This window comes from Sinohyriopsis cumingii, chromosome 6, assembly GCF_028554795.1.
Source record: "Sinohyriopsis cumingii isolate HCF-2022 chromosome 6, ASM2855479v2, whole genome shotgun sequence".
Taxonomy (NCBI): domain Eukaryota; kingdom Metazoa; phylum Mollusca; class Bivalvia; order Unionida; family Unionidae; genus Sinohyriopsis; species Sinohyriopsis cumingii.
This window is the reverse complement of record NC_142966.1, coordinates 4,141,848-4,167,813: the sequence shown is the minus strand read 5'-3', so window position 1 is coordinate 4,167,813 and position 25,966 is coordinate 4,141,848. Positions and strand designations below refer to the sequence as shown.

At 41.0% G+C, this 25,966-nt stretch overlaps 1 protein-coding gene across 1 annotated transcript in view; it reads right to left on the bottom strand.

Moving 5' to 3' along the window:
- The window catches only part of LOC149796293 (ribosyldihydronicotinamide dehydrogenase [quinone]-like), a 90,544-nt gene that overhangs the window by 14,437 nt on the left and 50,141 nt on the right, over positions 1 to 25,966 (bottom strand). The window contains exon 2 of the mRNA XM_089960938.1: positions 17,770 to 18,020. Within this exon, the coding sequence (XP_089817064.1) occupies positions 17,770 to 18,020 (251 nt within the window). The remainder of the gene's footprint in view (positions 1 to 17,769; positions 18,021 to 25,966) is intronic.

Below are 25,966 nucleotides of genomic sequence, written 5' to 3'. Positions count from 1 at the left end.
GTGGTCAATTTTGGGGTATTGAAAGAAGCCTTGCAATCGGGAGAGGATGGAAACTTTAAAGTGACCACCTATCAACCGAACAAGATTGTACGTTTACCCACTCACCACATCGTCAGTCGGCCCTTGGAAAAAGTCTATCAAATCGTGTACCAGAAGCGAGTTCGACTTCCCAATCATTTCACCTTACCGTATGGACACGTTGGTATAAAACATTGGTTGTAAGAGGATAGTTACCCCACCAGAAAGATGACTTCGCCACAGCAAGAATCGAGTGAGAAACCCGATGAGAACTCCAAGTTCAAACCCTACCATTTTCCAGTCTTCTTACCTGACTATTGTGATTGTGCCCGTCGATTGGACACGTTTCAGAAATGGCCTACGGATAGGGAAGGATTACCTTTTTCGCATGTTTTAGCTAGAACAGGATTTGTCTACTTGGGACCTGAGTCAGGATTGGGATACGAGGTACAGTGTTTCGCTTGCGGACTGAAGTTACGAATGGATCTATGTATCTATAAAGATTCAGCTATTCTGGAGCATACTCGATGGTCTCCGAATTGCCCTTACCTTTCTATGGCCTTTCCACCCATCACACTACGGTACAATGTTGACGGTACCTTAGAGACGGTACCTTCCAGAACAGGACATAAAAAACGTAAAAAAGGAAAGATGTACAAGTTGGAGACTGCATTGAGACTAGTATAAAAAAGGGGCTATGGTCAAGATCGATAGTTCATTGTGACTACCAAGACCGAGCGAACAAGATGAATACTTTGAAAAAGACATCGTTTCAGTTTGGGGATTGTAAAAAAGTTGTATCTTCCTCTAGTGTGACTAATACTGGATGGATAAGACCCATGCATTGCGACGGAAAATGTCCGGAAGGAAACTGCGATTGTCCATGTGGTTACCATTGTAATTGCGTAACGGAGTTTGCAGACGAGTGCGATTGTGAGCCTTGCGATGGGACCGATGCTGTACCTTGTGACCTGAGCGATGCCGTAAAGCATCATGGGAACTTTAGTACCCCTACCCCTATCATGGAAAGTGATGCTGTGCGTGTCAGACCTGTGGGATGCGAAAGTGATGCTGCTCGTCCTCTTGGACATTTTACTGGGTTTCGTTTTAAAGGGGAATGTCCACCTTCACGTCTACCCCCTTACGGATGTCATCCAGCCCTGAGCAAACTCCTACCCATGTCACTCAACCCTCATCGAAACGAACCTGTGAAAGACGAATATTCGTTTCCTGTGCGTTTGTCGGAATACTGCGACTTTGAAAATCGTCTTCAATCGTTCAAAGGAAAATGGCCAAAGTATCTGGGAGGACCGACCCCCGAAGAATTAGCCAGAGCCGGATTTTTCTACTTGGGCGAAGGAGATAAAGTCAAGTGCTTCAGTTGCGGTGTGTCACTTCACCACTGGGAACCGCAAGATTCGGCCTACGTAGAACATGCTCGATGGTCACCGAATTGTCATTACTTACCCTTAGTGGGACCGAGACATTGAAGTAACTTCTTACCATAATCATCTGTTCATGGATACTTTACAAGAGAACATTCGTGCTTTGCCTGTGGAGTTGAGAGAACGCATTTATCGAGAACTGGTCAAAATACAAGTGAAACGTAAAGAACAATTGCATCCGATACGTCACCGGTGTTTGAACCACTGGTACCTTCAGGCTATACAAGGACTGATTCAATTGAAAGTGTTCCATTGGACAGACATTGATCAACGACCTCCTGGTTATAAAAAGGAATGGTTTGGTATTGACGATTCTATCTACTACATTGTAAACGTACTGCATCGAATTCCAGAGGAAGAGTTAACGAATTACCAACATCTTTCACGCAATGTCAACTTGGTGAAAGAGGAAACTTCTGAACGAATTGTCATGTGTAGATTAGTGACTCAACGATTTAAATTCGACACTGAAGTGAAACCATGTTTGTGCAAAGAGTACATTTCTTGTGTCAGACCAAAGAGGATTTAGTATGACCTATTCATGGATACTTTGCTAGAGAACATTCGTGCTTTGCCTGTGGAGTTGAGAGAACGCATTTACCGAGAGCTGGTGAAAATACAAGTGAAACGTAAAGAACAATTGCATCCGTTACGTCACCAGATCTTTAACCACTGGTACCTGAATGGTATAAGAGAACTGATTCGTCAGAAATTCTTTCAATGGTCAGACATTGTTCAACACTTTGAGGTCGCTAATCATCGACATGTTCATAATTATGGTTACTTCGAGATTCACCTAGTGCAACGCATTGAGGAAGACAAGTTAAAGGATTACAAACATATTTTACGTGGAATCTACTTAGAGGAAGAGGAAACACCTAAACGAACTCTGACGTTTCGGTTACAGTATGCAAGATTTAGATTCCCTACTGGAGAACGAAGATCTCTGGCTAGAAAGTACGTCTATTGCATCCGAAAAAAAGAGAATATAAAAACAGGCTGCCATGCCACGGTTTATGTCACATGTCATCCAACAGATTCCGTGGAAGGAACTCAATGACCATATTCAAACCGTGGATCATTACCATCAATTATTACAACAACTATATCCATTCAATTTTGGACGACAAGTGGTGTGTGTCTTAGTGACTTGTTTTTTGGGATTTCGTTTACCAGCCGATTCTTTGTGGACTCTTTACGATCAGTACTTACCACCTCCATGGCCTTAAATGGTCACGAAAAACTCCTTTTGTTCAAAGCCTTGCGTTTTCATCTGGATACTTCTCGACCTCAACAGGAAAAAAAGATTCGCCAACTTTTAGCAACCCAAGACGTGTATGACGATGTGTGTGTAGCTTGTGACTTACACCCTCATTGGACAGATGTTCGTGATTGGAAAAAGGGGGGTTTTGAGGCTTGGACCCAAGAAGTGGCCCAGTATGCACAAGAGTTGTTCAAGGAAAAAAGTTACTTTTCAACCCGTGTTAGTGACGGTGCCAGAAGAACCCGTCACCGAGAACAACCACTCGCTTCAGGACAGGACTGTCATGGACATGCCTGAAAGGTCATTCCGGGAGGACACTTGTGTGACAATACCTCATGTAGAGACTGTAAGAACATTACACACTGTCCCTAGGACATCTTGGTTAACCAAAACATGTTGTACAGACACTTGTTTATATTCCACTTTGATCGCTTTGCTGTGTTTTATATTCCTGTACATCACTATTTGGGTTGTATGTATTTTTGTCTTTCGTGTTCATATTTGAAACATTCAATAAACGTGTTCTGAAAAAGTATATAAACTCTTGTCTTGTTTGTTTTTTCGTGTCACAAGTGACATTTCTCACACCATGGCTACCTCTGCTGTCTCTGCTCCCTCTTCCTCTACTGTCAAAGTCATCGACGAACACTTAGATCGTGCCAGTTGGGAGGCTTTGTATCTTCGCCATCCCTTTAACATGCTCATTGCTGGACCTAGCGGTTCAGGCAAAACCGAATTCGTCAAACGTTTGATCGAACATAAACATCATTTGATCGATCGGCCCCCTCAACGGATCGTGTGGTGTTACAAAGAGTGGCAATCGGCGTACAACCTCTTGCGAGAAAGTCAAGGCGATTCCATCGTGTTTGTGGAAGGCATTCCTAAAGAAGACGATGGCATCGTCTCTGACTCCCGTCTAACCCATTTGGTCATTTTCGACGACATGTTAGGAGAAGACGAAGAAGAAATTAAACTGTGGTTCACGCGCAAAGGGCATCACCGTAATGCCAGTGTCATTTACATCACCCAAAATTTGTTTCAACAAAGTAAAGCCCATCGCACCATCAGTCTCAATGCGCATTACGTGGTCTTGTTTAAAAGCCCTCGAGATAAATCGCAAGTGCAAGTTTTAGCCAAACAGTTAGGAACGCCTTGGCTGACTCAGGCGTACGACGATGCCACTCAAACGCCACACGCCTATTTACTCGTCGATTTGAAACCTACGACTCCCGAGGATTTGCGATTTCGTACCCACTTGTTTCACCACTGGTGCCAAGACGGAGGGCCTGTCCTGTACACGTCTCCGTCCTCGACTTCATTTCACTCCCCATAAAAAAATCTATAAAAACCTCAGACCCTTTTTCGTCTGTCTCACACAGTGTGAACATGACGTCCCTTCAGTCACATCTTCCCGTCAAATTGTTTCGTGCCTTGTATGGCATCAGTCGAGAAAAAGATCCACAAACACGAGCTCGTGTCTTAGAAGCTAGTCTCAAAGAAGTCTTACGATGGTTCACGGTGACGGCACGTCAATTACTCCAAGGAATCATTCAGATTCCTCATCAAACCCAACGCTTTTTCGATCGAAACAAAGTCGCTTTGGTCCAACTGGCCGATCCCCGCATCGACACTCAAACCAAAAAACAAATCATTTTGAAACCTGGAGGGAGCGGTACTCTAGGAGGGGTCATCATTCGCTCACTCTTAAGATGGGATCCTAATGCCCCCAAAGTTATCCCCAAGACAAAAGTCCAACGAAGCCCCAAGAAGAAAAAGAAAAAGACCAGGTCCCCAAGAAGAATAACTTCTCCAGTGGCAGGACCCTCCTCTTACCAGACACCACCACCATCACCCCGGAAAAAGAAAAGAAGCCCCCAGAAAAAGAAACAGAGAAAAAGTCCCCAGAAAAAGAAAAGTCCACAGAAGAAGAAGAAAACTAGTCGCAAGAGAGGCACTTCGGCCAGGACGCAACCTTACACTCGCAAGCCACGACCTGCCACAGCGTCTCCGGCAGCCTCACGTTTGTCCACTTCTCCGTTGATGTCACCAGGAACTGAAGAGTACTTGGAGACGTTGATCACACCAAGAACTTCTCCGTTGATGACCCCCAAAAGAACTTCCCCAGTGGCAGGACCTTCCAATTTAGCGGCAGTGGCTGCTGCTCACAAAGTACCTTCTCCCAAAATCAAAGTCCATGAAAGATCGGGCATGTTACAAAGTTTACTGGATTTGTCCAAGCAAGAACTGGCTCGATTTAGTCCGTTACGTACCCCTGCACGACGTGTCATGCCTGTCCTCAAACTGATAAAACGTAAAGACAATCAGTGGCGACGAGTTCCAGTATAAAAAGACCTGTGACCAAGTCGGGGGTATCAGTGAACTTGTAAAAGATGTCACCTCCAAGAAGCCACAAAAGAAAGAGACAAAGGCAGACGCGTCATCCGACAAAGCGCTTAGCCAAGCATCGACGTTACCCTAAAAAAAGACACAGTCGTTCCAAGAAAAAGAGGCGTCAACAAAGGGGAGGATTCCTTGGCGATTTTCGGAAAAACATTGTCACCTTTATGACAAAGCGATAGTCCCAGAAAAAAAAGATAAAAGGGTGTGCGTTAAGTCATCGACGTTAGTGTCTGTTCGGTGAATGTCCCGGAACCCACAAGCAAAAATGTCACCCTCCAGAAAACCCCAAGGAAAAAAAAGGAAAGGACTGCCACCACGTTTAGCCAAACATGGGGACCTGTTATCTGTCCTGTCCAAAGCTTCTCCACCCCTACGAAAAAAACTCATTCAAACGGCCTCCAAAGAGGTCATCGATACCGTGTGCGAATGTTGTTTGAACGTTTTGAAAGGCACGATCCCTTTGTCCAAACACCAGAAACAATGCTTAGGCAAACATCGTCACGTTCTTCGGAAAATGGTTCAAAAGAAAATTCCCATTCGTCAAAAAAAGAAGATGTTGGTCCAACGTGGAGGCATTTTACCTCTCTTGTTAGGCCCCATACTAAAAGGAGTCTTGGGAACCATGTTGGGAGGACTGATGGGAGCAAGATAAAAAGGCCTTCGGAAGTCCCAAGATCTCAGAATTCATCCCTGACAACCCCATGGAAGGACGAAAACTAGCTTTAGTGCCTTACAAACGATGGATGGAATACCATCGGTGGCAAGAACAACGCACCCCGCATTTACCTCCCAATCCCAATTTGAGCGAAATGTCCCAGTTACAACACGAATTGCAGTCCTTGATGGATCGCCAAGATTTGTCCGAAACAGAAAAATCGCAAAAGTACGGTCAACTCTTGCAACGATTGCAACTCTTTCACCAGAAAGCTTTAGACGAAACAGCTCTACCCACTCTGAAAGATTTTAAGACCTTGATGAAAAGTCCAGCACCATCACCAGTACCAGTACCAGTACCAGTACCAGTGGTCAAGACAGAAAAAGGAGAAGAAGAAGAGGAAGGGTTTCTAACTCCACCAGAAAAAGTACGCAAGTTAACAACACCACCTACCTCCAGAATTGGATGGATTAAAAAGATGATGGCCACCCCTTCTTCATCACAAGAGAAAAAGAAAGTGAAGACAGAAGTGAAACAAGAACAGATATCCCCTGCACAGACATCCTCCTCCTCTTCGACACCTATTGCTGGTCGCACACGCAAAGCCTTGCAATCCAAGAAAATACCCCAAGAGAAAAAGAGTAGCCTCTTCCAAGAGTGGGTGCCTTATTAACACATCAACCAACACAAAAAATGGAAAAAGTCTTAGCCAGCATTTACTACGATCCCTCCCATCCTGCAGGTTACGCAGGAGTTCAAAAATTGTATCGTGCTGCCAAAACTCGACTGAAAAGTCTCCGTTTACCTCAAGTGCAACGATGGTTACAAGAACAAGCTACCTACACTTTACACAAACCCATTCGACGCAAGTTTGCCAGAAGTCGCACCCGAGTGGAAGGCATCGATCATCAATGGCAAGCCGATTTAGCCGATGTCTCTCATTTGGCCAGCTACAATCGCGGCTACAAATATTTGTTTTGTGTCATCGACGTCTTTTCCAAATTTGCCTGGGTCGTGCCCTTGACTTCCAAATCGAGCAGCGAGTTAGTGCGAGCCCTGCAACGGGTGTTGAAACAAAGCGGTCGTCGCCCTCTTCGATGGCAAACGGACAAAGGCACCGAATTTCTGAACCAAGCTTTCCAAAAAGAATTAAAGAAACGTGACATTCATTTTTTTACCACCGAGAATCCCGAAACCAAAGCCAGTATCGTGGAACGTTTTCAACGTACTTTGAAAGAACGCATGTGGAAATATTTTACGCATCACCACACTCTGAAGTACATCGATATCTTACCGCACCTGGTGCAAGCGTACAACCAATCTTACCATCGAAGCATCGGACGTGCCCCGCAAGACGTGACTCCCGACAACGAAGTGCTGGTGTTCGAGCGCCTGTTCGGTACGTCCCCGACGAGGGCTGTCCCCAAGAAAAGTGGAGAGTTGACCGTGGGAGATTGGGTGCGCATTGGCAAAACCAAACGCACTTTCGACAAAGGTTACTTACCTAACTGGACGACCGAACTGTTTCGCGTCACTGGACGAGTACATGGCCGTCATCCTGCCGTCTATAAATTGGAAGACATGAACGGAGAAGTACTCAAAGGAACGTTTTATTTGCCCGAGTTACAACGTGTCACCAAAAAAGAAGACGACGTGTACGACATCGAAAGCATTCTCGAACGCAGAACCCGTAAAGTGGGCAAACGACGTGTCAAAGAAGTCAAAGTACGTTGGAAAGGATATCCACCCAGTTTCGATTCTTGGATCGACGCTTCGCAAGTCATCGACTATAAAAAGAAGAAGTGACCATCATGCCCTTTCACACAGCAGCAGACGCAGCTACGTCGACCAGTCCTTCTTCCCCTAGTTCTTCTGTGCAAGATTTACAAAAACAACCCTTGTGGGTGTGGTGTGGAGAACGTGTGCCTAAAACGCAAATCGTCTTTTTCTGCCAAATCTTCGTGGTGTATTGTGTCATCGGGGCAGCCATCGCCAATTTGAGTTTGCAACAAGGAGACAAACAATTGTGGACCATTTTATTGAGCAGTTGCATCGGTTACCTGCTTCCCAATCCCTCCCTGAAATTCTCCTCGAACGGGAACGTTGTGTCCAGTGCCAGTGCCAGTCACCACTCCAACAACCACAACCAGAACCCCATTTTGGGCGGAGACACACCTCTGACATCCACTAATATTCCCTCGGACAGCCACAGAACTCTGGAATTATGAGTCACCAAAACCAATTTTACTTAACCTTACCCAGTGACAGTTCCATGGAGGTGTTTCCCCACAACACGTTGTGCTGTTACACGGCCAAATTACCTCAGGCCATCCCCTTAGATCACGAAGCCCATTGGGAAGTGGCTTTAGTGGAAATCATTCACCCGACCCAAGTCCTCAATGTCATTCCCAATCAAAATTTTTTTAATGTGGAAGTTCATGACGAGTCATTGCAACAGGAGTTGAATAAGAAAGTCACGTATGACAATAAAATCTATAATGAGAAAACTCAAAAATGGACCTACCACTTTTTAATTCCCCCAGGTTATTATTTCAGTGGTCAACATTTGGTCAACGTCATAGCTGCCAAGTTTAATGGCGTGTTTGGGAAAGCTTTGGAGCATGCCAAAATAAGTGTCACCATGGAGTACCACAAAGTAGCTCGTCGCTTCTCGATGAGATTTGAGCGGAGTAAAATCATGTCCATTTTATTTTGTCCTGAATTGTTTGACATGTTGGGCGGAGACATGAACCTGAGAATGAGCATACTCAAGAACAACGAATTACCCATCGTTTACGACAACGAGTCTTTTAGCAAGTTATTTCGTACCCCAGTAGAACTGAACCAAGGACTGAATTTGATGTTCGTGTACTCCGATGTGGTGGAATACAACGTGGTGGGACACACCTCCGTGCCGTTACTGCGTGTCATTCCTTTCAAAGTGGATTCTGCCGCAAACGCTGACGAGGAAGGTGGAAACACTTACCACGTTCACCGCGAATTTGTCCATCCTCATTATTTGCCGGTCAGCAAGTCGTATTTGGACACGGTCAACATTACTATAAAAGGAGATTTGGGACAAAATATTCCATTCACCAAAGGAAAAGTCACGGTGAAACTCCATTTTCGAAAACGGTTCTCTCACGATTCGTAAGCAAGTCATGTATCCAGTGTACCAAGGGGTTGCACGACAGCGAGGACACGGTTTAGGAGATATGTTAAAATCGGCCTTTCGTTCGGTGGCCCCGGTGTTGAAACCGATGGTGACACGCGGATTGCACGCCTTGAAAGATGCGGCACTGACGCAAGGCAAAGAATTTCTCCAAAATGTCATCATCGACAAACAAAACCCTAAAGAAGCCTTCATGAGGGCAGGCAAAAATGTCCTGTTGCAAACGGGTAAAGACATTTTAGGCCGACGAGACACACCTATAAATGCCCTGCACGCTACCGAGTCAGGCATTCAGCAAGGACAAGGCAGAAAGAGACGACGAAGAAAACACCCTTTCACCAGACTTCAAGCTAGAAAAGCCAAGAAAAGAAGAACCGTTCGAGACTTAGACGTTTTCGATTATTGAGACACAGAAAAAATGATGCACCGAGAGTCATGTGCTTGTTCCAAGACGGAACTGGATATGTTTGCCATGCCCCCCACCATGATGACGATGCAAGAATCCCAGTGGGTGGAATTTCATCCCGTCTCCTCTTTGACTGATTCCGCTCCCATCGAGTTCGAAATCAAAGGACAACCCGAAGATTACATCGATCTGAATAGCAGTTACCTGTATTTGAAAGTCAAAGTGATCAAAACTGACAACACCAATCCTGGAGCCAATGATAGGGTAGCGCCCGTCAACAATTTCATGCATTCCTTGTTCAGCGAAGTGGACTTGTACTTGAATAACAAACTGGTCAGCAGCATGGATACTTACCCATATCGTACCTACTTGGAAAATCTCTTGACGTACGGAAAAGAAGCCAAGAATACTCATCTGGATGCTTGCGTGGTATGGAAACCTGACACGGCAGGTGCAGGCACGTTTAGCGACACAGCCCTGACAGAAGATGACAATCCTCACAATGTGGGGTTTAACACACGTAGAACTAAAATTTTGCAAGGACGTAGTTTAGAACTGATGGATCGTTTGCATTTGGACATGTGGTTACAAGAAAAGTATTTACTGAACGGAGTTGATATTCGCCTGAGACTGAATCGTAGCAGTGCCGCTTTCCATTTGATGGCCCATGCCAACGAATACAAAACTGTTATCCAAGAAGCCAGACTTTACGTACGCCGTGTGGAAGTGTTACCTAAAGTGGGAAACGACATCAGTCAGACGTTGAGCAGAACGACCGCCAAGTATCCCATAAGACGTGTGGAAGTGAAAACGTTCACCATTCCTGTTGGACAGCGATCCATGATCGAAGATCATCTGTTCCAAGGACAGTTACCCAAGCGTTTGATCGTTGGTATCGTCAGGAATTCAGCTTTCAATGGACTTCATAACGAAAATCCTTTTGAGTTTCGACACTCTAGCGTGTCCAAAATCGAAGTCAGTCGTGACGGCAAGACCTTGTGTACACGACCCTTTGAGCCTAACTTTGCCCAGAACAATTACTTGAGATCGTACTTGTCCCTGTACGAAGCCACCGGACAGTTAGGAACCAATACCAGTCACGGTATTACGTACGAAGATTATGCAGGAGGCTACGCTTTGTGGGCTTTCGATTTCACTCCAGACCAAGGCAGCGACGAGGGACATTTCCACCCTATAAAATCTGGCCAGATTCGTGTGGAAATTCAGTTTGCAAATCGAGACCCTGCTGATCCAACGTTGAACGTGATCCTGTATGCAGAATTTGACAATACGATAGAAATCAACAGTTTGAGAGAAGTCATTCTAGATTACTAGAAGCCATGGAAGACTGTTATCCCTCTTTACCTAGTGAAGAAACTTTGGACATGAAATGTGAGGAGACCGTGGAAGGAGAATCCCAAGACAAAGACGAAGAAATTGTCATGATGAAGTCGAGATGGCCAGAACAAGAAGCCCATTTAGTCTCCTGTTTTGCCAAACACTTGGTCGACAAAATGACGGAATTGATCAAGAAAAATTGTTATGGATGTCAAAACGATCATCCCAGTCAAATTCAACACGATAAATGCCTGATGTTGAGTCAAGAAGAAAAATTGGACGAGTATCTGGACGAAGCTTGGAGTCTCATCTCAAACAAAGACGTGTTGCACCAGTGGTATAAAGACTTGCGTGAACATTCTTGTCCACCATTAACCACTCAAGAGATCCATCGTATCGAAGCTCTCCTGAATCAGAGTGAGGAAACAGAACGAATAACCGTTTATTCGTCAGACATTTTCAAGCAAAAAGTCAGGATCGAATTGATGACTTATTATTACCTGTGAAGAAGAAAAAAAACATGGATACCTGGGAACTTTATTACCTTTTGAACCATAGTTCGTATACGGCTTCTTGGAATCCTGTCGTCTGTGCTAAAGATGAACTCCCTCATCGCAAACCTAAAGACCATCAAGCTTACGTGATCAACACGGACGAAAGTCATCTCCCAGGAACCCACTGGGTAGCCGTCTACTTTCCTCAAGAAGGATGTGTGGAATATTTCGATTCGTACGGATTGCCCCCTTTGGAAGACGATATCATCGACTTTATGAGAAGAAATGCTCAAACCACCCGATTCAATAACGTGAAATTACAAGGCACAGATTCCTTGGTGTGTGGACAGTACTGTGTGTATTTTCTGCATCATCGCAGCCTGGGCTATTCCTTAGAACATTTAGTGACTCATTTTGATCCTCGTTCTTCTGCTAGAAACGATGTGAAAGTAGATCGATGGTTTTGTGACCATTATGCTTATCTTTTGTCTCAAGCTAGGAAACGTAGTGTCCATCAATGGCCTAATGATTTCCAACAGTGGAAATCACAGTTTCATTCACAACGTTGTCAGCCCTGTTTAAAGTAGATCGTATTTGAAGAAAAAAATGTTTGTGATTTGAAAAAAATTGTTAGATGTTATAGTGTTGGATTAATGTTAAAAAATGTTAGAGTTGTTGTTGTTTAGTGTTAAGTGATTTTTGAATAAAAATGTTGTGTTTTGAAAAAAATGCCTTTGTGGTTTGTTTAGCTATAAGAATATTGGATTGATGCTCTTTCATTTCTTACTATCCCTCTCATGAACGTTGCAGCTCGAAAACCGTGTGGGGGATGTTTTCCTTCACGTCCGCGCTTTAACTTTAAGAACCGGGTTGTTCCCAGTCTAGCCATCCATTGTCGACTCGTCCTCCTAAGAAGATGTGCTCCAAACTAGCTAAGCTCAACGAAGCCTACGTGAATTTGCATAGGGTCAGACACAGTCTGATACCGAAGCCAGAAGAAATAGAGAATGTGAGAATGTTAAAAATCACTGAAGACCTGATAGAAGAGCTCTTCAGAGAAGAAATGAACAAGGAGAAAGAAGAATGGACAGAGAAGTACAGACTTCAGAGACAGCAGCAACAACAGCAACAGCAGCAGCAACAGCAGCAACCTGAAGCTGACAGAGGCTTTGTCGATTGTCGTATCGACACCAAAGAATTCTTCTTCTCTTTCCGAAGAAGCAGACCTATTGCCAGAAAGTCTATCCTCAGAGGACATCGCATTCTTAGAAACTAAAAAAGAATGCCATAGCAAAACAAAAAAAACAGCCCTTTTCAGGGCTAACCAATACTCTAGAAAAGAAGTAACGATCCATTTGCCAATGTGTGAAGGTAGAGTAGTGTGAAAATAAACACTAACTCTTTCTTAAAAATTTTGAGGGTATGTGTTGGTGTGTTTGTGTTAGTAAGTGATAAAGTAGGTTGGTGTGGATAGTAGATTAAAATGATGTTTGTTTTTTGGGCTGTTTGAGGTGTATATTTAGGGTTATAACGGATTGCTTTGCGTATGTGGATAGTCTATTGAAGTGATGGGTAGCATAAAAAAGTGAGCGAGTGTTTCTTTTAGGTCCGCGCGTTGTTGTTAATTTGGTCATGATTTAGGTAAGATGAATTTTATGTTTTTAGGGGATGTTTTCCTTCACGTACGCGCTTTCAGTATAAATTGAAACTCGTTCGGCAGTCCAGCTACCCTTGTTGATTGATCAACACAGCCAGAAGAATGACTAGCAGAATAGTGAAACTGTTAGAACTCCAGATGCACCTGGAATATGCCAGGCGGATAGTAAACGAACTATCAGCGGAGGCTATAGTAGAAGAAGCAAGAATAAAGAAGGAAGAAGAGGAGAGAAGACAGAGGGAAGAGGAGGAAAAGAAAAGAGAAGAGATGATGTCGTTTAATATTCCTGAAACAGAGGATTGGGGTGCTGAAGCGAATCATCCTCCCTCTGCGCTCCCCAGAAGAAAGGTGAAAGAAGACTGGGGAAGAAGATGCGTGTGCGGCGCCAGGCCAGGAAGGTGCAACCATTAGATAGGTGCATCTGGAGTTTAAAAAAACAGCCCTTTTCAGGGCTACTCAATAGTCTAGAAAAGAAATAACTATTAATTTGCCAATGTGAGTAGGTAGAGTAGTGTGAAAATAAACACTAACTCTTTTTTAAGATAGTGTGAGGGTATGAGTTTGTGCGTTTGTGTGTTAGTGTTTGTAAGAGCTCAGGTAAGTTTGTGTGAATAGTAGATTATGGGTTTCTTAGCGTATGTGAAGAGTAAAGTTAGGGTTTTATTATATGAAATGAGAAAGTAGGGGGATGTTTTCCTTCACGTACGCGCTTTGTTAGGTCATGATCTAGGTAATATCAATTTTATGTTTTTAGGGGGATGTTTTCCTTCACGTTCGCGCTTTAAGTATAAAACTAACAGTGTTTGCCATTGGAGCCCATTCTACGGAATAAGCAAACAAGAAGATGCCAGCAGCTTCAGCTTTGTACAACAACCTTATGGGAAGTTGGTATTGGATGGTGGATGGATTGAATGTAGCAGAAAGGCTTGAACAGGAATGGAGGCATGCAGTGACAAAAGACTTCGTCTCAAGACAAGTAACCAGCCTCCACTTAGCCATCGATATAGTAAAAGAAATGATAGAGGATGAGGAGAAGAGAATCAGAGGTTTAATTAACCCACCGTATGTGAAAGTGGGTAAGTTGAAAGAAGCAATAGTTTATGTGACAAGTGTAAGGTGCTTTTTAGAAGACATTGTGGAATGGACAGATTGGTCTTTTGTGAAGTGGGGCTTAGACAAGCTTAAGAAAGCGGAAGAAGTAATGAGGAATGTGCTGACCGAAGAGGTCAAGAAGATCAAAGAAAAGTGGTCAAAGGAAAGAAAAGAAGAAGAAAATAGAAAGAAAAAGGAAGAACTAGAGAAACTAAATGCAAACTGGATGAAAATCCAAGAGAAGTTCCGAGCCATGGGTCACCCGGACTGGTTGCCGGAAACAGAAAAGAAAAAGAAGAAAGGAATGATGGACAAAATAAGAGGATGGTGGAAGAAGTTAAGAAGTTAAAAGAAGAAGAAGAAAAAACCCAAAGGCCCTTTTCAGGGCCCCCATATTTCTCGAAAAGAGATAGTCTTTGAATTGCCTACCCCTTTTTTAAAAAAAATTTTTTTTAAAATTTAAAAAAAAAATCCCATGTTAAATTCCCCTTGTACGTAGAGTGACCCACGATTTTTCGCCATGTTAAATTTCCCTTGTACGTAGAGTGACCCACGATTTTTCGCCATGTTAAATTTCCCTTGTACGTAGAGTGACCCACGATTTTTCGCCATGTTAAATTTCCCTTGTACGTAGAGTGACCCACGATTTTTCGCCATGTTAAATTTCCATTGTACGTAGAGTGACCCAGGGGTCCCTGTAATGCTAATTCCCATTGTACGTAGGGTGACCCCATTCACTACTGACGCCGTTGACAGAAAACAAATGTCTGTAACCGAGATTGTACACTGCCAAATGAGAGACATCTGCTTAATCGGGTTCCTTTTATGATCAATGCATTCCACTTTGATTGACGTCTGGAAAATTTTCATTGAATGGATTTGTGTAACGTGTACGTTGCTTGTTCTTGTAACAACCTTGTGTAAACGTACACTTTTTAGCTTCAGAAGCACGATACAATGTTTGAAATGCTGTTGCTAGCCACTTATTAAAAGTGTCAAAAGCACCCCAGGAGAAACAGCACCGACGTCAAGTACGCAATCAGTGGCTACAATACTGCCGTGGGAATTCAGATGTGAAGCGATGTCACGCTGATGCCTAAAACTGTCTTGCCTTTTCTCACTAGAATACTGCCATCGTTTCATCTTGATTGCACCTTTTTTAACTAGATTTTACATGTCGAGACCCTGTAAACAGGGCCAGTGTCTTACCTTAAGGGTATTCATACAGATCTCAATGAGTCAAAATAGCAGAGTCACAACAGCTTACCCTTCCGGTAGAGCTTCGAAAATAGAAAACAGACTACTACTCCTCTCCAGATAAAGGTCTAAATACTTGCTGTATCTGTCAGCAGAAAGGACGCTGTGCTCCATAATGCCTACAACGACAAAGCAGGATAAAAGAGAGACAGAGGTCACGATATATGTTATCGTTATAAAGAAAAAGGACGTTCGTCTTCAAATTGCCCCAAGATAAAAGAAAACAAACAAAAGAAGAAAGAGAAAGAAGAGGGAAGGTCTTCCAAAAATGAAGAACCCATTCTTGTCAAGAAATGCAAGAAATCCAGACTACGAGAAGAAAGTGAAGCCGAGGAAGAGCCTTTGTCGCTGAATAAATTAAAAAAAGGAGACAGGCATTTAAAAATGAAAACAATGGACTCTTTTAAATGAAATTTTCATTATGGTTTCAAAAGGACAATATAACAAAACAAAAAGCATGCCTTTGTCTTGAGTTCTGTATAGTATGGATAAAACGCACGCACTTACACACGCACACTATTCCATCATGGTGAAAAGGGACTTAAGTTTTACTTGATTTGGCAATCTTTGAATATTATCTCTTTTTAATAGATGTACATGGCCCTGAAAACAGCCAATGGTTGTTTTTGACAAACTCATGGACTTAAAATTATGAGATTTAACATTGCAAACCCTTACCACGACCAGGTTCTACGTTTTCTCATACTAATGTGAATGTTTCGGTAGACACTGTTGATGCAGTCATCTGAGTGTTAGTGAGCGTAGATGTAGTTACGGCTGTCTGGACTACTTGGTCTGTAAAGTTCCCGTTCTCCTGGTCCGAGTTAAAGTCGTCTGATACAGCTCTACAAGATACCTTAACTCTACCAAAATGTCTTGTAGCACAGGTAACGTTTGGCTTTCACTGTCATTTTATGTTCTTCTTCTTCACATTTTCTCCTCTCTTCTTGTTCTCATTTTCTTCTTTCCTCTCCTTGCCGTTGTTGAATCACAAATGTTTGTTCTGTTTATTTCTGCCGTTGTAAAGAACTCCCCAATTATCCCGTCTGTCTCTGTCTAAAATTCGCTACCAAGGGAGAGGCCGATACAGGCAGTGGTGCGGTACAAATTCTTGCCAAGACGAAAGAAAATCCATGAATCCAAATGAAAATCATCCTCTTCTGGAAGCATGACTCTGGTTTTAACAGGCGCAGGAGTCGCAACCCAATACGTTGTCTTCCTTGTTTCAACCATACTCAAATCATGTTGAATTGACTCACTGCGTAAGAATGCTGTGGCAACTATATACTGCATGTGACGTCACGCACCGATCTATTCTGACTGGAAGAGAGACTCCCTACTCTGGCTGGATTTAGTACAGCAACTTTGAATTATTGAAACATTTTAATCAGTTTCCATTCGACCTTAGGCTATCAATACAAACGATTCGTCTCGTGGTTTCACATGTTCTCTACCACAATCAAGATGCATACCATGTAGCCAAGTGGAGAGTCCAAGCCGTATACTATATTAACAGCATGGAAGCATCCACTCTCATATTGGGGATACTGTGCAACCCGAACTATTTGATGATTGTAAAATCATGGCTCATCACCAAAATTATGGACACGGCTACCTGGACGAGAAAAATTCATGTGGAAAGACAAGGGGTGCCTTAAGAGAGTCTTGCTTTACGAAGACACTGTGAAACGAAGTTTGAGGAAAAGAAGATCGGCGAGATGCGACCATTGTTAACTCGATTTGGGTAACAAACCCCAACGGTCCTATCCAGGGCCACTTATCTATAAAAAATTACTACTTCACTATTGCCAAAAATGTTTTTTTTTTTCCTCTATGATGTGAATGTGCATATGTCTGTTGATCTGTTTGTTTATGCTGACAACTAAAACTTAAAACCCTTTCCCATTACATTCTCGTTTAACCCTACAAACCCTTTTGATCTCCACAAACACGTTTGAGGCTATAAACTAATTTAAGGCATTAAACTCATTAAATTTAATCTTTAGGTTTCTCTCATCCAGGATTTTCCATACATACCTACCGTGGCGTCTATAAAGGTCAACTCAAATACTGTAACACTGTCACCCCAAATGAGGTCAGCCACTTGTAACACTGTTATCGTTTGAGGCTATACACATTTTGAGGACAAAGCGTCACCCGTATGTTAACCCTACAGGTACATTTAAAATAGGATTTCCCGTTTGAGGCTATAAAGTTTAGGACATTTTACTGGGATTTCCAACTGAGGCTCCATATGAGAGTGATATAGGCTACGCTCTAGACTGCTTGATCATATAATAATAATTAAATAAAATATATAACTGTTGCTGAAATATGTCGATCTAGTTTTGAAGGAACGAAACATTCGGTTCACAATTTCAAATATTTCACCTGCTGTGGAAATAAAATGTGACAGCGATCGTCGGGTTATCAACAATAGCCAATCCATGCTCCATAAAGTTATTACTCCTATTATATATCTACAATGATTATGTATTTGTGCATTTGTCTGCTTGTGTATGTGTGTTAGTCAGAAACGATCTGAAGCTTTCTACCCCTTTCAAGGCTTACTGTAAAAGGTCCATGGTCAAACCACATGCCATTAACCGTATCAAAGCAGACCGGCTCCATGAAACAGCGGTCTAGCCAGCCTTTGAGAATAGCAGGAAGACTCATCCAGTACATTGGAAACTGCAAAATCAACAGGTCTGCGCTCACCAGCTTCTCTAACTCCATGGCAACGTCTTTTGGAAGTTTTTCCTCTTTGTTCGCGTGTCTCAATTCCCGTTGAAAGTCGAAATGATCTGGATTCTCCAGTTTCCCTGCAAATTAGTTCAAACTTTTAAATATTATCTTTTATTTAGAATGATATTATGTAACTGCTAGCTCAACCACAAAAGTTAAGTATTATTTTGTTTTCCAACACCACCTCACTTCTTTCAGGATAGAAGAGGTAAAAGTGGATCTCACCTTGCTACACCTGATAACAGAAGACGCATGGGCACTAGATCAATAAATCTGGTTTAGTGACATGCATATAATTCAATTCTGGACTCAATTTCTGATACTTATTTAGCAAATATGTCCTTGAGCTTACGATTTTTTAGAAACTTTTGTTTACTTATTTCACCTAGTTTATCCAGCTCGTCGTGATTCTTCCTTTGTCGCTCTTGCTCTGGTTTCTTACCACCATGACATTGTGTTTTTACAAGGTTATATTTATCAATCGCAAGAACATTTTCTCTATTTAGCTCCAGCAGTGTACTTATCAAATATTTTTCAACCTTTAACCGACGTTTCTCGCAGGCACTCACTCATTCCGGAAACTCTGGGAATGTTATCACTGTTATCTGTTAAACTGGAGGAATGTAAATTTAATTTTTTCATTCGTGAAATTATATTTATTGCTCTTGCTTCCTCTACACATCCTGGGTCTATCGAATCAACATCAGCTATCTCCATCTCCGTTTTCGGGTTTAGCATAAAATTATAAAACTCTTTTGCGACTCTAATCGATGGAGGATCAACAGACACTATAGATTACAATCACATTAAACCACAGCGTGCTAGCACGCCAGACCTATACTAGGTCATCAAATGTATATATCTGAAACATCGACAAACCTGGATATGGACATACAGCGCTGATAACAAAAATCCGGAAAAACGAATACTTATTTATGGTTCCTGCAGGACAAAGTGTAAATTGCTGAGAAGTAGTAGTAACAAAATCACCCAGTAATGTCCAAGACAGCTCATTCCATGTTGTATCATCATTCGATCCTTATAATCGCCAATCGTAAGTGTATAAGATATTAGCATTTGTTTGACCTCGTACTGAATTTTCCATATTGCTACGGCAGCCGGGCACTTTATTTTGAGCCAAAAGTTAGACGTTTCTCCCGTCTGTGATCCATTTGAACCCGCCATATAAATAAGGATGTTAAACGCAAACGCATAACTTGAACTATTATCCGAATACTAACTTGACACTGTTACAACAAAATCCCAACGATTATTAACAGAATCTACGAGACGGGGAATGTGACCAATACTATGTTTAGCTTGTTTTGTAACACCACCATCGACTGCGATTGTCAAACACTGTCAACGTACTGTTTATTAGTAAGATGGGATGTAGAAACGGGTACATACGTAGACGTTATCTTATTAGCAGCCATATCTATCGCACCTGTTACAGTACCACCAGACTTTTTCAAGATAATTAGCATCTGCAGAAGCAATTGTACTCCATGATGCTGTACTTATCTCAGCGTCAACATACAATTTATTTATTAGATCAAATGGGGCGACTGGATTATAGTCCGTTGTTATTTTATTCGAGCACATGACTAACATGCTTGTCATCGTATCACCGGATTTTGCTCCTCCTGATGCAATATTCTTTGCTATGTTATCGTCAACGTAATTTTTCTTTGTTACATCTAATACTACTGATGGAAATGCCGTAGTTGATATCTTATTCGATCCCATGTCCAGATTTCTCACCATAGTATCACCTGAATTTGCTACTCGTGATGCAATAGTCGTTGCTATGGTATCGTCGACGTAATTTTTATTTGTTAACTCTGATACAGCTGATGGAATTGCCGTAGTTGGTATCATGTTCGATCCCATATCTAGATTTTCCACCATAGTATCACCGGGTTTTATAACAAAGTTAATCTTTGACAAACTTTACATTGCTACAGAATCGTTACTGGTCAAAGTTGTATTATCAAGTTGAGTATTAAATATGAATTTTCCACACATATGATATTTCCAGCCATCGTCCCACCAGATGGACACTGGTATACGCGATGACAATTCACTCATGTTAGGGGTTAACCATCTCTGAAACTCGAGTTTGGATTGTCGATGATTGTATCGAGTGGTAAAACGTAGTTTATATTGCAGTGTCTCGAGTCAGAAGAATATCTCAGCTGCGGAGAATTGTCATAGACGCCACAGAAACGATTGATGATATCCTCGATGATAGTGATATGGTAAGTAAAAAATTAGATGATTATAAACAAAGTTTAAAAAAAGAGACTTTGATCTCGATGTTGAATTTATCATAGCGCTAAAACAGCAGCAGACTAATCATTGTGTAAGATGTAATTGTATAATGTTTCGGCGATATTCAAATAATGATCCAAGACAATTTACCGTGGATAGAAAAGATAGTAGTCTTGGTCATACACGCGAAAATATTATGCTAACCTGTCTTGAATGTAATCAGCGCAGAGGTGCTAGTTAAGTGATCGAGGTGGTAATTGTGTCTTCAGGAATTACTTGTAATTCTTCGCGTGTAAATCCACGTTGAGGAGCAGTTGAATCTAGTCTGTAGATTGCAGGTCTACCAGCGGACCTTACCACGCTGGAAATTGTATGTGTCGTAATATTCCAGATAGGATCAGTCGCTCTTTTTTTACCACCTTCAAGTTCACCGTGTTCATATAAATATCTTACAGTCACACTACCTAATACTGGTTGTCTTGAAAAATCACGTCGTTGTACGGGTATATGTTTTCTTGTAATTGCGCTAATAGGCTTCATAAAAGTTGCACCAGTAACTATCACACTTGGTAATCTTACAACCCATTGGCGAGATCTTATGTCCTGAATTATTTCCTTCGCATACTGATTTTCGAATAACCGCTCAGCAAGCGTTCGATTAAATCGTTCAACAATTGCCTAATCAAGATGAATTTCAGTATGTCCTCTTCGTATTTTGACGCTATGTTGCTTCATCAGTGATGATACTAGGCCCTGAAATTCTTTGCCAGGATCAACTTGCAGCAGCTGTGGTCATCGTATGCCACCACGTCGATAAATTCGTTCAAACGCAGAAGCTACTTCAGTTGCTGTCTTTGTTAATAGTGGCTCTGCTTTCTTATATCAACGACAGTTAACGCGTATTTGTATGTTACACGACGTCTTCCAATTTTGATAGTATCGTGTGGTAGAAATAAAATATCAGCCTGATGAACTTCATTAGGGACGCTAACATCAAAATGTGTGTACTTAATTGTTTTAGGCGTTGGTAGTTAATTTGCCAAATTGCCTGTCGGGCTAACCATTTTTCAGCAGTAGAACGTTCGACACATGCTGCTTCGGTGAGTTTACTAATCGCTGCTCTACCCCTCCAGTACCCATTTAATAAAGAATAATCGGATGATTAATTACCAGCTCCTAATACAAGCTTACTTTTTCATCGCAGATCTCACCAACCAATAAGCTAATGATTCTTTGAAAGATTTATTTTTTATGGAATTAAGCGCATGAATTAATTTTACATCTGCAATAGGTCTATCTTGTAGGTTTTTACTTTTATAAGCTACATTATGAACGTGACACGCTTTATCAGTAGCATTTACTGGATATGCACCTGGTTTTGGCTGATCTTGGTTGTCAAGCCTCATATCAAGTCTGGTACCAGGACCACATTAATTATATCTTGGAAGATGTTTATCTCCTGGGTATTTAGCCCATTGCGTTCCTGGTAACTCCGCTAACTGCGCGGCAATATCACATCCTTTTTTTTAAACTCCGCCTGTTGAAATAAATTTAATTTTTTTGTACCACATCGTTCACATTTGCCCGTAAGTGCCTGTAGTTTTGTTGTTGTTGTTGTTGTTGTAATGGCTGTCAGTCCACTCGTGGGAGTACGCGTCCTGCATTTCACACAATATAATCCATATTATTTATTATATTTCTACATCATGGATGTAATTGATTTTTCGGCAACAAAAAAGCGAGAACCGGTCAAGCATCATCCATCATTACCAAATTATATCCGAATGATCATAATAGGTCCATCTGGAAGTGGTAAAACGCAACTGCTGCTTAATTTGATAATGAGATGGCTCAAATGGGACAAGCTGTGTTTAGTAGCCCCATCTGTGGATGATCAGCAATGCTACGATGCTAAAGACTTTAATGAAAACGCAAAGTTGTTGGATGTAAACGGTGATGATGTTATTGAATTTATTACTGATATTAATGAAGCGCCATCTGTAGATGATATTGATGGATTTGTTAATAATTTATTTGTATACGACTATGTAATGCTGGATAAGCAATCAAATCCTGCTAGAATATTTTCACGCGGTATACATAAAAATATACACAAATACCAAAACTGATCAGAGATAACTGCAATATTTTAGCTGTATTTAATGGTGTTGATACACATACTTTGAGAAATATTCGTCAGACCTGGTGTAGCGGTGATATGGACATAATTAAGTTTAGAAATTTATTTAGTCAGGCTCAGTCAACCCTGCATGGATTTATAGCAATACACTTACATGACCCACAATCGCGTTATCGTTTAGGTCTTGATAAAAAATTTGGATAGTGGCATCAGCGAGGGTGCAGCCACTGCACCCCTAGTCACCGCCGCGATCTTTTTTTCCGATTTTTTTTGTTGCGATTTTCAGGAAGGCTTATTTTTGCGATTCGAGAGCAAGTCAATTAGAGTTTCTGCGATTTTCAAGGAAGGATTATTTTACGATTTGACAGATAAGTCAATTAGAGTTTGTTCACCCTCTCTGCTGCTCTAGTATTTACTGCATATAAAACAAAATCATTTGACTTTAATATGAAACTATAAATTCTGTCAGATAAACGTGGATGATGGTAACTGAACATTTCTAGTCTGCATTGACGTTGAACACTAATTAGTAGCCGATTTTAAATATATTTTATCAAAGCAACTTACGAGATGTTATTATCTGTAAATATCCATGTCAGTTGTAAAATTCAAAATAATATAGACGATTGACGTAAGGAATATAAATCATAGTTCCTATAATAATACAGAGAATTAAATATAACTAATTAAAAAAATATTTCAATAAACAAAAATGTAAAAACAAAGAAAAATTTATGTTTATGGCAGAAATGAAGTTGTAGTAACACAAAGCTGATACACCAAAATATCAAAATCCTCCTCAGTTGACTAATGTGTGTCCGTTTAAATTAAATACCCATAACTTGCATACCAAACACAAGCTTTAAAAATATCAATTCCACGTCTTTCATACTAAACACAAGCTATAACTAATCGCAATTTCCGGATAACTTTTAACGCATTCCCAACCATGGAGCCCTCGCACCCCCCCCCCGTATTAAGTCTGTGCAACTATAAGAGATTATTCTTCTAACTTTACTCTTATTCTCTTTTCTTATAATCAATTTAGTAAATATATTGCATTCATACCAAGCAATGATACAATGGATTAATCAATTTCGTAAATATATTGCATTCATACCAAGCATGATACAATGGATTAATCAATTTTGTAAATATATTGCATTCATACCAAGCAATGATACAATGGATTAATCAATTTTGTAAATATATTGCATTCATACCAAGCAATGATATAATGGATTAATCAATTTCGTAAATATATTGCATTCATACCAAGCGTAGCAATGATAAAATGGATTACTCATTATTAGTAAGAAGAGTCAAGCAAAAAATGTCACTGTTTACGTGGAAAGAAAACAATCATTTCACTGGCTACGAAACTGCGTAAACCTAGGCTGGGGCAGATTGAATGAAAAAAAGCTGCAGGCTATTCAAGTGAATATGTACTTTTCACAGACCTTAGATTTACCGCGAGGGCGTCCATTACCTCCTAATACGCCACTGATTGACGCGATATTCCAGTTCGACGCTTGAGTAATCGTGAGCAATATATATATATATATATATATATATATATATATATATATATATATATATATATATATATATATATATATATATATATCTGCAACATGCTACATATATATATATCAATGACGTCGTCATTGCAATGGATGTACTTAAACGCCTTCATTAAAAATCTATATAAACAATAATTCCGAGGAATATTTCTTTCGCTTGCTCGATGTAGGCAGTATGCATAATAAAACCAAGCCAAGTCATTCTAATGTGACAGTAATGATCACTGTGACCAATTTATAGTTAATATTCTAGAGATAAATGGACCAAACCGGAATAATTGATGTTTGTTCACACAAAATGTTTCTGATAAACCAAGTCAAATGCAACTGCACATATGAAGAATCATTGATTTGGCTGAGTAAATGAGCAATAAACCAGCCATGTAAACAGTGAACAAAGTTACCATATATGCCAAGGCTATCAGTCTTATTAATTATATTCTGAAACAATAGATGTAAAATGCATTAAGAGTGGGTCGCTGTGACCCACTCTCACAAGAGGGACGGAGACTACAAAACTAATTTGATCATGCTCTTAATTATATACCGAGACGATCTATCATCTTTACAGAACTTGTATTGCTGCTTTTTTAACGAGTTTTATTTAGATATTTGCCTTCATTAACTGAGGATTGTTTCTTTAATGAGTTTTATAGAGCTGTTTGCCTTCACCAACTGAAGCGTGTTTCTTTAACGAGTTTTAATCAGGGGTTTACCTTCCCCAACTGTTTCACAGGGACTATAAAATCATCCCGAATGTAAAATATACTTTGTTATATGATTTTATTTCTAGACGTGGCCATGTCAATTTTTTTAAAACACAAAATGTATATTTATTTCTTTTCAGATGATCATGTGTACAGTGGAACAAAGAATTCACATATATTCTCTTCTTGACATGCACAAATGGGGGACCCTGAGTGGTCAAGTGGTCTAAAGCGCTCACCGTTACGGATCACTGCCATCTCACCTCTGCCTGGGTTCAAGTCTCTGGATAGGCCAATGTGGGTATGCGCGAAAGATTGTCAGTAGCTTCTCGCGGGTCGGTGGTACTTTCTGGGGTTTTCCCGGGTTCTTCCTCCACCATTAATACTGGCCATCATGTATAACCTATCTTGTGCTGAAAAATGGTGTTAAACCCTACAACAACATGCACAAATGCAAAGCAGAGGTTCCGCCATTCCAGTGGAGCAGAACTGTATTTGAATGGACCATGTAACATTATCATTTGCAGAGTGATTAATTGTTGTAAAACTCTGTTTACATTAAATTTGTAACAGACTGAATGCAAATATATTTTTATTACATCGCTTGACATGTCAAGATAATGTTTCCTTCATTTATTTATTTTTCGTTTGGAGAGAAATTGTACACTCTTAATTAATTGCTTTTTAAGGTTATTACTAATGAATAGGGACGATCTGGCGACAATGGGACTTATCATTAAAAACACCCCTGGGACTGTCTTTTTTATTCTTTGTAGAATGGTTTGAACGACGAATACTGTGGGTTCTTATAGTGAAAGCGCGGACGTGATGGAAAACATTCCCCATAGACATAAATTGATATTACCTAGATCATCACCTAACAACGCGCGGACGTGAAGGAAAACATCCCTATTTTTCTCATTTCATATGATCTACTATCTACATACGTCAAGCAGCAATAAACAAACCCCAAATCTACTATTTACACACGCAAAGCATTAAAATGAAACCTAAATCTACTATCCACACAAACCTACGTCAGCGCTTACAAACAAACACACACACACACGTACACACACACACACACACACACACACACACACACACACACAAGAAAAAAGAGTCAGCGTTTATATTCACACTACTCTACATACGCACATTGGCACATCGATTGTTATTTCTTTTCTAAAGGTTTGGGTAGCCCTGAAAAGGGCTGTTTGTTTTTGAACTCCAGTGACACCTGGTTAATGATGGCACCTTCCAGGCCTGGCACCACACACACATCTTCTTCCCCAGTCTCCTTTTACCTTTTGTCTTGG